The 14,521-nt window shown below is 36.9% G+C and overlaps 1 protein-coding gene across 3 annotated transcripts in view; it reads left to right on the top strand.

The window, feature by feature from the left end:
* Positions 1-14,521, top strand: part of COBLL1 (cordon-bleu WH2 repeat protein like 1) — a 90,081-nt gene that overhangs the window by 50,049 nt on the left and 25,511 nt on the right. For 2 of the 3 annotated variants that reach the window (XM_086751327.1, XM_086751329.1), the window contains 6 exons: positions 1,298-1,477; positions 6,558-6,759; positions 7,665-7,893; positions 9,550-9,588; positions 10,476-10,570; positions 10,674-10,913. In XM_086751327.1, the coding sequence (XP_086607453.1) occupies positions 1,298-1,477; positions 6,558-6,759; positions 7,665-7,893; positions 9,550-9,588; positions 10,476-10,570; positions 10,674-10,913 (985 nt within the window). The remainder of the gene's footprint in view (positions 1-1,297; positions 1,478-6,557; positions 6,760-7,664; positions 7,894-9,549; positions 9,589-10,475; positions 10,571-10,673; positions 10,914-14,521) is intronic. The other variant, XM_086751328.1, reaches the window with a different exon arrangement.

Here is a 14,521-nt window from a genome sequence, read left to right as displayed (position 1 = left end):
GTGCAGTCGCATTACGCAGTCATCTTTTGCAGTGCTGCTGTGGACCTTGTTTGCTCTTCGTTGTGAGTGGCTTGAAATTTTGTTTTTCCAAGAAAGATGTGTGTTTCTAATTGTATGCTAGATCTTTTGTTTTAATTCTGTAGGACAATTATAGAAGTTAATTTGTGTGGTTATGTTTAAAGTAAACAAACATTGGTACAACTCCAGAATCTAAACTGCAAGCATATTTTTGGAACCTTTGTGTATTATGTTTTAAATATATTTTACATTTCTGTGAATGTGACTCCATTCAAGCTTTTTAAAAGAATGCTTATAATAAATTTGAAAGTTCTCCTGAGGTAGTGTGTCTCCACAGCATTTTGCTTTGTGACAATATTGGTGAATTGTGACATTTCTTTTGTGTTTCTTTTCCTTGTGACAATATTGGTGAATTGTGGAAAGTTATTTGAATAAAAGAGGATGCTAGATTATATGTTGTTGAATTTACTGTAACATAAATATGTTAAGAGATGTAGAAAGTTTTCCTTTTATGCCATTTTGGAATTCTTTTTAAAGTAAAATAAGTGAAACTTATTTAGTGATCTCTCTTTGCATTCAAGAGTGCACTGGCTTGTCACTAAGATGGGAAAGTATAGCAAGCAAATTAAAATAGGAAATCAGCATAGGTGAAGGGAAAATATGAAAGCATATTGTGACTAAAATGTCAAGAAATATTACAACACAATAATATGGATTATACTGTTGTTTTATTGCTGTGTAGAAGTAAATAAATGAGAAATGGTAGAATTTGTTTGAATGATTTTAATAATCCAAAGAAAAATTTGAGGAAGAAAAGTGTGATTATTCCCTCACCTATGTATCCTATATATTAAACATACTGTCAGTGCTAATTGGCTTCATACTGCATATTACAGTATTTCTGTTTATAATAATCCAGTAAATATTTTTGAGAATGCAAAAATAGCGTTATTTACATAACCCAAGGGAGGAAAAACCATAATTAATTTACTCTTTTAATGTGTATTAAAAAACTCTTTTTGTTTTGGGCTTCATGTTTGTTGGATTTGTTTGGGATTTTTTTTAATATGATAGACACCTTTGCCTGTTGTATCTTCTATCACAACTCATCGTATGTTTAAACTATTCTCTCATCCCTTCCTTGCATATAGCCCTTACACAGTCTGAGTTATAAGAATTGTATGTGATTCATTCCTGTTCCCAGGCTTGTTAGTTTGCCAGTATGGTATCATATGTATAAATGCATACTTAACTTTTAATTTTTATCCATTTATTTCAGAAGAAAATCTAAAGCACCACCTCCTCCATCTGAAACAAAACCCATTGCCGTTTCTCCACTTGATGACACAGAAGCATCCAACCTTATCATGGAACAGAAAGAGAATGTAATTGATAAAGATATAGAACTATCAGTGGTCCTGCCAGGAGATGTGATCAAGCATACTACAGTTAATGGCAGGTAAGTTACACAAAATGACATTTTTATTTCATTTTCTTTTCTTGCTCTAGTTTACTTCAACTTTCATCCAGATTTTAATCCCTCAGTAAAATACACATGAGTTGTGTAAGAACGTTTTTGGGTAGGTGTGGAGTCATATACCTACTTTTTGGGAAGACTGTTTTTTGAGATTCAGAAGTTCTGTATGGCACCTATTAGGACATGTAGCCATACCTGTTGTTCTTTCTAGTCACTGCAAATCTCTAGAAAAATACTGGTTTGTATGACTCACTGAATTTTCCCACATAAGTTAACTTGTTAGACCTAAAGATGAGTTCCTACATCCTCTTTGGGTACAAAGTCATGTGCTCAGCACTTGCTCAGCACTATTACATGTAGACTACTAGCAGTCCTACAAGAAGGTGTCATCACTTCAGACAAAATCTATAATGCTTCAAAGAAATTGTTTCTAGCTACAGCTTTGGAAAACTTTTTTTTTTTTAGAATCAAATATATTTTGCTTAAGCTGCTTTTATTTGAAATACATATTTCAGTCTGCTAATTGGTAGTATAGATTGTGTGTATAACTCTCAAGCCACCTATAGTTCAGAAAGACCTGGACATTCATTGGTGAGTTGAAATCATAAATTCTAGCACTAAAAATATTATATTAATTATTATAGCAGGTCATCTAAGAAGGCTCCCATACAAGCCTTGTATGGATCAGAGCAATTAGGATGCCAGCTTGTTGCTTTCCTAAGCGGAAATAAAGAAACTATTTCTGTATTGTGCTTGTATTAGTGTATTGCCAGTGTCTTTGCTACTGAAAGCAAGCAGACCAACTTATTTATTTATTTAAACCAGGTGATGTAAATGTGTAGTTACACCTGCATCACTTCTTAGTAAGAGATCAAGAGAGATGAAGACTTTTGTGGCTCGAGTCTGTTTACACGCTTTGTCATTTGCTGAAGTTCATGAGGTCATTGCTTAGACATCAAATGCCAGCTTGTTCACCAGAGCTGCAATGAACTTTTCTGGATTTCTTTTTCCCTGCCCCCACCTGGACTCCGTGTGATTTTCAGGATAACTTAAACCTGAGGTTATATTCGTCAGAAGAAATTTTCTGAAATATTTGGTGACTACTATGACGCTTTATGATGTTTTTGCTATTGTGCTTACAGCTAGGAATAGTGCTGTCTGTAAATACAGTGGCTTCCTCTGTTATAAAAATTTCTTAAAGGTGAGACTCTGTGTACACTGTTAGGCACTTCTCTTTCTTCTTTTCACTCCCTTTGTCCACACTTATGAGTACCAAGTGCCCTCTGTCTTGCTTTGCTCAGAACAAAGCGCCAGAAAGGAACGTTGCGTGTATCTTCACTCGATCAAATTACATTGTGTATAATAATTACTCAGTGTTCAAGACAAGCCTCACAGCCTTATCAGGAAGCACACACATTTCCCAATCATTTTTATTATCCCAGAGTTACTGTTTTTTTTTTTATCAAGATACTACATGTGATTGATTTCATAAATGGCTCTCTTGCAAACAAGAACCTATATTAGCACTGTTAGGCTCACTCAGAATGAGGAGAGATACTGTGCAGGACCTGCAGTCCACTGTGAAACATACTTCAAACTGTCTTTTCTTCTAGTTTTGATCTGTCTTGATAGTTGTATTTGGCAGACAAATATACAAGATCCTCTAGAAATGACATAAACAGATAAATTGCTGATTTGTCTCTTTTCTGTTCATGATCAGAGATGAGCAGTTTCAAAGCTCCCAAGGAGAGAATACCTTTTTAAATCTCATACTAGAAAAAGCAAAACTGTGTTTGTGCAGCCATGTGCTAAAATGCCATAGTCCTCTAAAAGAAACTTCTCTGCTGTTCTCAGATGAAGTTGGGTTGGTTTGCTCCCTGATTTGGCATAGTGGATAGTAAGAGCTATGTAGAACAAAGCAAGATGTTACACAGATAAATATCCTGAGTGAGAAGAAGTAGGCAGAAGAGGATCAGAATGAAATCCAAAAGTTTTAGAGAAAAAGATTACGAGAGAGAATAATTTTTCATCCTTGATTTGTTCTGTGGGCACTAAAGCAAAAACCTGAGGGACTGAGAAAAGGAAGGGGGACTGACATATCTCATTGCTCATTCTGAAACTTCAGGCATGGGTGGATTCTTATTTAAGTCTAGATGCTAATTTGTATTTTGTAGTAGTTGGTGATTACCAGAATCTGGTAGTGGCATTAGCACTCTCTTAACACCAGGATTCTTGCAGGGGAGTCCAGGCAAACAATTGTTTAAAAACAACCAACCAACCAAAAAAACCCCAACACGTAAGAGCAATGAGTGGTAGGAAGCAAAGGTGCACTGTTCAGAGGAAGGAAAGAGTGAAGCTTTGGTGGTTTGGTTTTTCTTTTTTTCAATTGGAATATTTTTCAGGGTGAAGTTTCTGAATCTTCTCCATTGGTTCCAAGTACAGCATAGGACTGAAGAATTTTCTGCAGCCAAAGAAGAAAAAGAAACTCGAACTATTTCATTTAGTAGCCTGATACATTTTAAGGGTTTTTTTTTGTTGTTGTTGTTTTTTCCCATAAAGAAGAAATACAAAGTTTGAGAAAACTTACTTGAAATCTAATAATTAGTTTCAGTTGTATGCATCAGTAAGTGAATTTGGAGATTACAAGGGTCATTATGATGGTGACATGCATTTTATTTGGAAATGATGTGTCATAGTCTTGCAGGGTAGCATGTTTGGGGCTTTACAGTTTCAGATACCTTTCAGAGAAACTTTAGCTTTGCTGAATTTATTTTATTTGAGTTCTTTGAGTTTTCATTTGATCCATTGTTGACTATTTTCAGTCATTAGGCTATTCTTAATAAACTATTGGTTTACTGCTTATAGCTAGGTAGTGAATAACAAGCTTTGTGATGTTCCCTATGTGTCAAAACCTGTTCTACTTACATCTGTTTGTAATAAATTCTGGGGCTTTTTGTGTTGGTTTTTTTTTTTTTTCTTTTGTTCTCCATGAAAACAAATGTCTCTTTCTCTTTAGAGACTAACATTAGTAAATATTTTTGCAAGGAAAACCATGGAGCCATAGGCTTAAGTAATCAGAGATCTACAGAAAGCCAAGCTGCCAAGCTGTGTGTAGGTTTCTCTTTCTCGACTCCTCTCTTTCTCGACTCCTCTCTTTCTTGACTCCTCTCTTTCTCTTCTTTTTTTTTTCCATTCCATCCCTACCTAGGAATACTTTTGGTGGTTACTGACAGATTTTGTTCTGTGGTGCTTACTGTCAGTTCGTGATGGGAAGACCTTGTTCCTAAAGTTTGATCATGTAAGAATCTCAACTTTTTTTTTTTTTTTTTAAATACCAAATTTCTAGCCCTTGTTTTTGAAAAGGAGTGTAGAACCTTGATACACTTTTCCTTTAAACACTTGATCCAGTATTTCAAGTGACACCTTTCACTGTTGATTATAAACATAACATAATTTAACTATCAGTTATGTGATGTAATGAGACGCTGCTATTAGCCACTTTTTATTGTTATTTATTCAGGTAGAAGTAACCAGAGGAAAATAGATGAGGGATGAAGGGGTGCAGGAATAGCTAAATAAATTTATGATACAGATTTCCAGAAAACATTCCAGAACTACATTACTTAAAATAATGAAGTTAAACAAGTTGCAAAGAAACTGAAATTAGATAAACAGGACAAGCAGATGATGTACTCAGAAACAGCTGATGGCCACTTCTTGGAGTTTAGTTACTAAATATTCATTATGGAAGCCCTTATTGTGATATATGTATTCCTCTACATGCAATCCTTGAAGGCTGTAGCAAAAAAAAAAATTACTAGTTTTGGAGGATGTGATTACAAAAAAAGATTGGTTTTTATATCTCTGTAGGAATATCTGTCTAAAGCAGTTGCTGAAGCTATCTTGGCCTCTAGTAGAGGAGGGTACTTAAAGTCTAACATCTTCCAGTCAAGCAGGTCATCTCTGGAAGTACCAATGGAAAGCAAATTTGCACTGAATCACTGTTTTTATGTACTAATTTGCATGTACCTGTCTCTTGTTTGTAAGAGCTATGTTTCTCACTTATCATTCTGTCACTTCCTGTGACTCTGGTTAACATGAGGGCTTGCCCCTGTCACTGTGGTGCATTTCCATAGGAGGGTTTTCTGTGAGCTTTGCTTGTGAATTCTCATCCTGGTCATCTTTAGTGCTCTTACCCTTCTCCAATAACTGAAGGCCAGAGGAAGGGTAGCTTTTAAAGCCACTCAGTGTATAAAAATGCACCGGAAAAAAAGTAATGGGTAACTCATTGGATAGGCCAGTTGATACAGGGAATTAACTGTAGAGTTTGATCCGCGCGTCACAGTGACCAGAAGGGTCGCTACAAAAGTAGTATCTGCTGTCTCCTCTGGCTCCCTCCTCCCCTCCCCTGCCTTGCCCCCAGTGAAATGAGGGAATGACATGATTTACATTTGCAACTCTTTCTTTATTAGGGTGAGATGGATGTATTTGTTCTATTATGAGTTAGAAGTACAAGAAATAGACTAGTTCCTTCTTCTTTCTTCTAATCAGAGCAGGTTGTGATATATAGGAGAGAAGAACTGAAATAAACTCTCTAGTTTAGCTATGTGAATATGCAGGAATAGTTGTTTATCTGCAGTGTTCAGTGCATTTCTCATGGTATTCCTCAGGCTGACATATATCATCTAGTTTATCACCACTGCTACAGTTCCCATTAAATGTCAAAAGAAGTGGCTAATCCACATCTCCCTGCTAGGCTCAGGAAAAGCATCACTTCACACAAGAAAAAAATTTGCCCTTTCCAGAAGCACTTTGCATACTTTTGTATGGTTTCATTTTCTTTTTAGAGGTGCTTTTTTGGGTTTGGCTGGTTTGTTTGGGTTTTGGTTTTGGGTGTTTTTTTTTTTAATTTTGGATGTTGAAGATATTTAAAGTTGGTGCCTAGCAGTAATTTTTTGGTTATGGAAGGGAAAGGGTGATTTAACAAAATGTGCTGCTAAACATTTAACTTACAGCCTGCTTAATTATCATCTGTTGTGACAGTTCCATTTGTCTTTTACAGGAAGCCCATGATGGACTTGCTGATCTTTCTCTGTGCACAGTATCATTTAAATCCCTCAAGTTATACTATAGAGTTGGTATCAGCAGAAAATAGCCAGATTAAATTCAAACCCAACACACCAGTGGGAATGCTTGAAGTCGAAAAGGTGATTGTAAAGCCAAAACAAATGGATAAGAAGAAACCTGCTCCAGTTATACCAGAGGTGAGAACTAAAATTAAAGTGTATTGAGAAATTAGAATCACTATTGTATTCAACAAGTTGAGCTAGTAGCTCAGCCTGTAATTTCAACTTTTCCTATTATCTCTCATCCTCTCACTATGCACCCTGGTGAAATGCTTGGCTCTGTGTTCTTGATAAGCTCCTCTTAGGTAAAATATATCTCAATTTGTTGAGATATATCAAACATCTTTGCTGACGAAAGAAGGAAACATTACAATATTATTTGAAATCTCACACCTTACTGTCCTTTTGACAAATTCTGCAGATGAAGTGTGGCTGAATACAGCCTTCCACAAACTGAAAATCAACAGCTTGTACCATCTGTCATGCTGCGATATATATGCCCTTCTGATTGTGTGTTCATTTTCCTTTGATACATACTGTACCTTTTTTGTTGTTACATGGCTTTTTTATATACTCCTAAGAAAGCAGGAGCTTTTAGAAGTACTAAAGCATCTTCTGAGTGTTGCCTAAATCTTTCCTCCCGCCTTGTCTGTTGTATAGAAGAATACTGTTTTTTAATTTATCTAGAGTGCTTACACAGGGCCAGGGGAGCTCTTCTGCTGTCCTTTGACCTTTGTTCCACTTGCATAGACACACATGCATTCCTGGCTCACTGGCGGATTTCTACGGCTGCCTAATATAACCTGGTAGGGCATCTCGCTGCGGGCACGTACCCTGCTGGACAGGACTCTTCCATGTGTCCTTTTCTTGAGCGGAAGGGAATCGCAAGGTAGTTCTCTGTTTCTCTGGTAATGTTACTGAATCTGTAACATTGGTGAAGTTTGGCCATAAGGAGGATTCCTGTGATTACTGTAATGCCATTATAAAAGTGGCAGTTGTTTCAAAATTTGTGCTGGTATTTATTGGAATTCTCTTCTTTTCAGCAAACAGTAAGGGTAGTGATAAACTACAAGAAGACACAGAAGACAGTACTAAGAGTTAGTCCACATTCACCACTTGAAGAACTCATACCAATTATCTGTAGTAAATGTGAGTTTGATCCTTCACACACTCTGCTGTTGAAGAACTACCAGTCTCAAGAACCCCTTGATGTGACAAAATCTCTTAATGACCTTGGACTAAGAGAATTATATGCCATGGATATCAGTCGAGGTAAGATAACTTTAGTAAATTACAGTTATGGAAAAGGTAATGACTTAGTATTTTAATAATGTATATGTTTTGTTGGGTTTTTTTTTTTTACTTATGAAGAAATTAATTTCTAGCAATTTAGTATATATTTCATTAATCTTCCACAAGTGGACTTGGACAAGTTTGCCTATACTTATGTTTGAGAAGCTCTATATAAAGGTTTTATTTTCTAACAAAGAGTTAGATACCAGCAAAGATGACTAAGTACAAATCATAATTTAAGGCAAGCCTTTCCTCTCCTTCCCTGACCTGTTCCTCAGAAAGATCAACACCACTGTATTTCCCTTAGCTCATAGAAAAGACATATGATCATGATGAGCTGAAAAAAACAGAAACATTAGAGAAATGTAGTTTTGTTTTTAAATTATTTTAAAAGTGTTAGATATGTGAGTGCTGTTTGCTAATTTTATAGATTGTGAAGGAATAATAATTTTCTTTTTAATTGTGGTCCAATAGGGGCTCTGTGAACTAACTTCCTTATATTTGCACAGGCATTCCAGTGCCCAGTTTTAACTTTAGCTGTAAGCTTGTCTTTTTCATGAAGGGTTTATTGTACTGTGATGAAAAATTTTATACGGTGTGGTTTGTTCTGTTTCAGACATTTCTCACAGGAAATTTTACCTCAATATAGAGTGCACTAATATTGTCTCACTCCTATTCTTGATTGCTGTTGTATTTGCTCATTTTTCTTTCTGCTCTAAAACTTGGGGGGTTTTATTGTGGTTTTTTTTTGTTTGTTTGTGTCTTTTCCCCCTTTCTACCTAAATATGGAGAAACTTATCATTTGGTGGTTAGAGTTTCAAGAGTTGTCTCAATTACTTCCCAAAGGCCAGTTATCTTGAACAACAGGAGAGTGACTGATTTGGAAAAATATCTTTCTCTTCTTCACTGGAAAACAACATATTTTTACTTGCCTAAACATGTTACTTAGACTACACGTGCCCATAGTGCATTGTCTTTGTTGTCTGGCTACTGCTTTCATCTAGAGACTGGCAGAGCTGCCTTTTGCATAGTAAGACGTGTGCCTCATTTGAATCAACAGCCAAAAATCCTTAGGAGAGCAAACAAGGGCATATACACTTTCTACAAGGCAGTGCTCCACTAGGAAATTTAGATATACTTTAGTTCTCTGCACACAAAGTATTTCTGCATTTCAGTTTTACAGGCAACTTGAAAGCTCTGAATTTTCAGCTTTCTTTATGAAAGTAAATGGTGAAGTATATCTTTACTTAATAGAATTTTTAAATTCAGATCTTATTTTATTCAGATTGTATTTTGATTATACATTCCTCTTTGTTTTCCAAGTTTAGACTGTCTTACAATGCAAAACTTAGAGGAAACTATTCTATATACTAGTTTTCCTCTTTCCTTCAGAAATATAAGTGGACCCTCTCTCCTTATTTACAAGATTCCAGTCTGTGTTGCATGTCTTCAGGCTCAAGTTCTTAAATGGCTTATAGCATTAGGTAATGAAGATACACATCCTTTTACTTCAGTAAAGTACCCAGTTACTTCTTCCTAATGTTAAAGATTCAGCTACACTTTCTGTGTTTGTAACTTATAACTGCATCCCTGATTCAGATTCACATTTTCTGTCTTTCTTTTTTCTTTCTGTAGCCACATCACCAGTTGATTTAAATTTACCGTCTTTGCAAGGTACGATTTACTGAAATAGGCGGTGAAACTGTAGCACTTAAGTGACATTACTGTCCACTCCTATTAAAACATCTGCTTAACTGTGACATGAGTAATTGTCTCTGTCCTATCATAAATGCATATTTTAAAAAGATAATACGGAAGTGGATACATCCAGCTATATTTAAGTATTTCTGTACAGTTTTACCCTAGAATGATCAATTAAATTTAGTCATGTTTAACATACTTATACCAAGAGCTCATAGTGGCCTCGCCAATTTCTGTTGCTTATTGCATTTGCATTCAATGAGATTTCTTTAAGAAAGTAAAATCTAGTAAAAATTAGAGACAACCTTTAGATTTACAAATAATTTGCATGAATAAGATGATGTAAGTCGCATAAATTCTACAAGATACCAAAATGGACTTGATTATCTTTCCCATGACTGTCGTGCAGTTAGGTGAGCAGCAGCTATGAGGTGTTTCAGTGTTCTTTCTTCATAGGCATACCATGCACAGGCTTGTGTCTGATTTTCCCACTTCACACTTTGCCATGAATTTAAGCTGTTAGGACTGGAGAGTTGGAGAAGCTGATGCTCTTTTTCCCTTTTGCAGCCTTTGTGATATGAACCATAACATATGACAAGTGGGATGGGCTGGATTAAGTGCTGAGGGTATTAATAGCAGCTGAAACTCATCTATTCTGAGTTCTGAGAAAGACAGGAAGAAGATGGATGGTAGGAAACATGTTCATTTTGCAGTGTTTAGAAACACTGTTAACATACGTGATTTGTGGTATGTTTTGTGTATCCTTTCAGGAGGCATATGACAGGCAGTGAAATTGTAAGAAAGCAGGAGAAATAATCTGTGCAGTAAATAGCATCTGGAACTATTGTTTTCTATTTTAGACTCCTACCAATCTGAAAACTTAGATGTTCTGAAGGAAAAAGAAAACAAAGGATTTTTCAGCTTTTTCCAACGAAGCAAGAAGAAAAGAGAACAAGTAAGATATAACTTTGTATAAGCAATACTTCTAGAAACATATTCATGTTGATTTTTCAGAAACTATAAGTAACTTGGATTTTTTCTTCCCCCTGTACCCCAAGACTGCCAGTGCCCCAGCAACTCCACTGATGAGCAAGCCAAGGCCAACATTTATCACAAGATCTAACACTGTTAACAAGCAGTACGATTCAAACACTCTGCCATCTGAAATGCCAAAGAAACGGAGAGCTCCTTTACCGCCTATGCCAAATTCTCAGAGTGCTCCCCAGGAACTTGCACAAACCCAGGTCAGACTGGCATCTGATACAGTGAAATCTAACAGCCTTGATAGGAATGAACAGGTTAGTTACATTTGCTTTTCTTCTCTTAAATCAAGTAGTTTAGATGTAATAATCCCGATAACCCTGTTAATACCTGCAGAGACTTGAAATAAATGTGAGATAAGTGTAGTATTTGCTTTTAAAAATTTCAGTTTGAAAATAACAACAGAAATCTTAAACTTTATGTCCTGTATCCAAAGTAGCTGCTATATTTTGAAAAGACAAAACCAACTTCTTATGTGAGCTGGTATTGTGAGCACCTTTTTGTTCTTTTTGATGAGTGGATTATATATTTAAATGTGAGAACATTGTCTCACTTTATCATATCTAGTAATTGATGTTTTGATATTTCCAGTCATGTTTAATGTTTTAGTTACATGTGATAAAGAGCAGGTTGTTCATTACACTATATTGTGAAAAAAAGGTGGAAATCTTGGGAAGCAGTCTTAACATTTGTCGTAGTTCAGCCCCAGTAGGGACCAGACTACGCAGTCTCTCTCTCACTCCCCCCCAACCCCCCTTCGAGAGAACAGGGGGAGAATTGGTAAACAAAAGAAAACCAGGAAAAAAAAACCATGTGGGTTGAGATTGAACAAAAAGTAAATTTAACAGTAATGACAGAAGAAAACAAAACAGTGATGGAATACAAATACAGTATAAGGGCTTAAAACAAATCTCCACACCTAGTTTCTTCCAAGTAGCAGGAGGCTCCCCTCAGCACTCTCCTCACTTATATACTGAGCATGATGTCAGATGGGATGGAATAGCCCTTTGGCTAATTTGGGTAAATTAACCCCAGCTGTTAGCTAATTAGTTAACTATCCCAGCCATAGGGGCTACCAGCTTCAGTTCTCCACCCAACTCAGGTGAATATTAACTCTATCCTAGCCAGAACCAGGACAACATTCTTGTACTCCCAGCAAGTTAAAGTAAGGTTTTATTTTAATCAAGTAGAGATGTATGTAATTGAAGCTATGAGATGTGGGCTACATATTTAAGTAACCTATATATCCCACACAGAAATTCTGCTAACAGAATTTGGGAGAATTGATGCATTAAATATTATTCTGGTATTGCACATATTGTTGATTGTGAATTCCAATTAAAGATAAAGGCTAAAATTGTCTTTTTTTTTTTTTTCATATTTTGCTTTGCATGCAGTATCTAAAAGTGGTCTTTAATAAATGAGGTTTTTGGCATGCTAGAGAAATAAAATGCAGAACTAAATGAAATACAACTCTGAGGGATTGATTTTGTCTTAGACTCAGAGACGAGAAATATAAAAACCGTGACTTCCTTTATCTCTGTAGAACGATTTACTCTTTCATTGATGCACAGAACCACAAGAGAGCACTGTTTAACAGAAGTTCTGAATTTGTGTATTGTGTCCTGCTGAAAAGCTTTATCATTTGAAGAAGACAAAGGTTTCTTTCTTTATTTTAATAAAAGGAACTTTGGAGGGAAAAAAATTGTGATCTTTTAGATGTTTGTCTTTTAATTGAATTCGAATTTTTTGAAAATAATTTATTAATGTCAACATGCTTTAAATTATTAATATCCTATTATGTCTAACAGTAATTGTTAGTAGTATGACTACTGGGTTAGGATCTAACACTCAACAGAATTGCTTGGATTTATTATTTTGTACTGACAACTACCAACCTCATGAAGTTCAACCAGGCCAAGTGCAAGGTCCTGCACCTGGGTTGTGGCAGTCCCAGGCACAAATACAGGCTGGGCAGAGAATGGATCGAGAGCAGCCCTGAGGAGAAGGACTAGGGAATGCTGGTCGACGAGAAGCTCAACATGAGCCGGCAATGCGCCATTGCGGCCCAGAAGGCCAACCACATCCTGGGTTGCATTGAAAGGAGCAGGTCGAGGGAGGTGATTCTCCCCCTCTACTTCGCTCTAGTGAGACCCCACCTGCAGTACTGTGTCCAGTTCTGGAGCCCCCAGCATAAGAAGGACATGGACCAGCTGGAGAAGGTCCAGAGGAGGGCCACGAAGGTGATAAGAGGGCTGGAGCACCTTTCCTATGAGGGCAGGCTGAGAGAGTTGGGGCTGTTCAGCCTGGAGAAGAGGAGGCTCCGGGGAGACCTGATAGCAGTCTTCCAGTACCTCAAGGGGGCCTACAGGAAAGATGGGGAGAGGCTGTTCAGTAGGGCCTGTTGTGATAGGACGAGAGGTAATGGTTTTAAAATAGAGGGGGGTAGATTTAGATTAGAAATTAGGAAAAAATTTTTTACAATGAGGGTGGTAAACACTGGAACAGGTTGCCCAGAGAGGTGGTGAATGCCCCATCCCTGGAAACATTCAAGGCCAGGCTGGATGAGGCTCTGAGCAACCTGATCTAGTCAGGGATGTCCCTGCTTCTTGCAGGGGGGTTGGACTAGATGACCTTTGAAGATCCCTTCCAACTCCAACCATTCTGTGATTCTGTTCATCAAAAGTGATTTGACTGAAGTTGAATAGCTCACAAAGAAAGTACCAAAGTCCAGATTAAGTTATATTTTTGTGTGTATTTTCTATTTTGTACCACTTTGTGCAGCTCCCTTAGAACTTAAAAGCCTTTGGCATGTGTTTGTTTTTTTTAAGATGACTTGTGTTTCATTCTGACTTGATTGCACAGTGATTTATCAGGTAATACACAGCTTGGGACTTGAATGTGGACAAATATTTCCTCTATGCTTTGAATTTTATTGATTAATGTAAAATATTTTGTATTTTTAGTATCTACACTAAATATCATCTAATGAATTAATTCGGACTGTATAGTACGTGCTGCTCAAATTGATCAGGGAACTCTTAGGAGGGATTCTATGAAAGACTTCCAAGGAGCAGCTTTATCCTCCAAGGAGGAGCACTGAGGTATTTTTAGAGAGAGCCATCCTGCCGCACAAGAGTGGTTCATTTGCCTAAGTGGGAAAAGGAGTAGGCATAAAAATAAACAATCCCATTTAAATTTGCTGCTGAGAGAGCTCAAGTGCAAAAATAAGCATGTGAGGGATGCAAAGGAGACAGAGCAATTCATAATAAGAAATACAGAGATACTTCTTGAATGTGCAGAGATGCAGTTAGGAATGCCAAAGCAAGCCTGGAGCTCGAAGCAACAGGACATGTCAAGAATGACAAGAAAGGCTTTTGTAAGTTAATGGCAAGCAGAAGTCCAAGGATGAGGTCATCTACCTTTATTTTAGCAAGGTGTTTGTTGCAGTCTACCACATCATTTTTTTATTGAAAGATAGTAAGGTATGGACTAGACAGATGAACCACAAGATAGCATGAAAACTGACTGAACAGCTCAAATCATGGTGGTTAATGGCTCAAAGTCAGACTGGTTGTCAGGTGGAATTCCTGAGATGGTAGTATGGCCAATACTGTTAAATATCTTTATTAAAAACCTAGCTGGTGAAACTGAATGCGCCCTCAACAAACGAAGTTGACACCAAACTGGGCAGAGAGGTAGGTATACCAGCAGAGCCACCATTCATGGAGACAATGATAGGCTGGAACTACATGAGGTTTAAAAAAAGACGCATCTGAAATTCTCCATCTAGAATGGAGGAATCCCAGGTACAAGTACAGGCTGGGGTCTGGCTATGGGATCCATTTTGAAACCAGTGTACTCA

This window comes from Chlamydotis macqueenii, chromosome 6 (assembly GCF_036417535.1).
Source record: "Chlamydotis macqueenii isolate bChlMac1 chromosome 6, bChlMac1.mat, whole genome shotgun sequence".
NCBI classification, from domain to species: Eukaryota; Metazoa; Chordata; class Aves; order Otidiformes; family Otididae; genus Chlamydotis; species Chlamydotis macqueenii.
The sequence above is the reverse complement of the archived record's forward strand: the minus strand, read 5'-3'. Positions and strand labels throughout refer to the sequence as shown.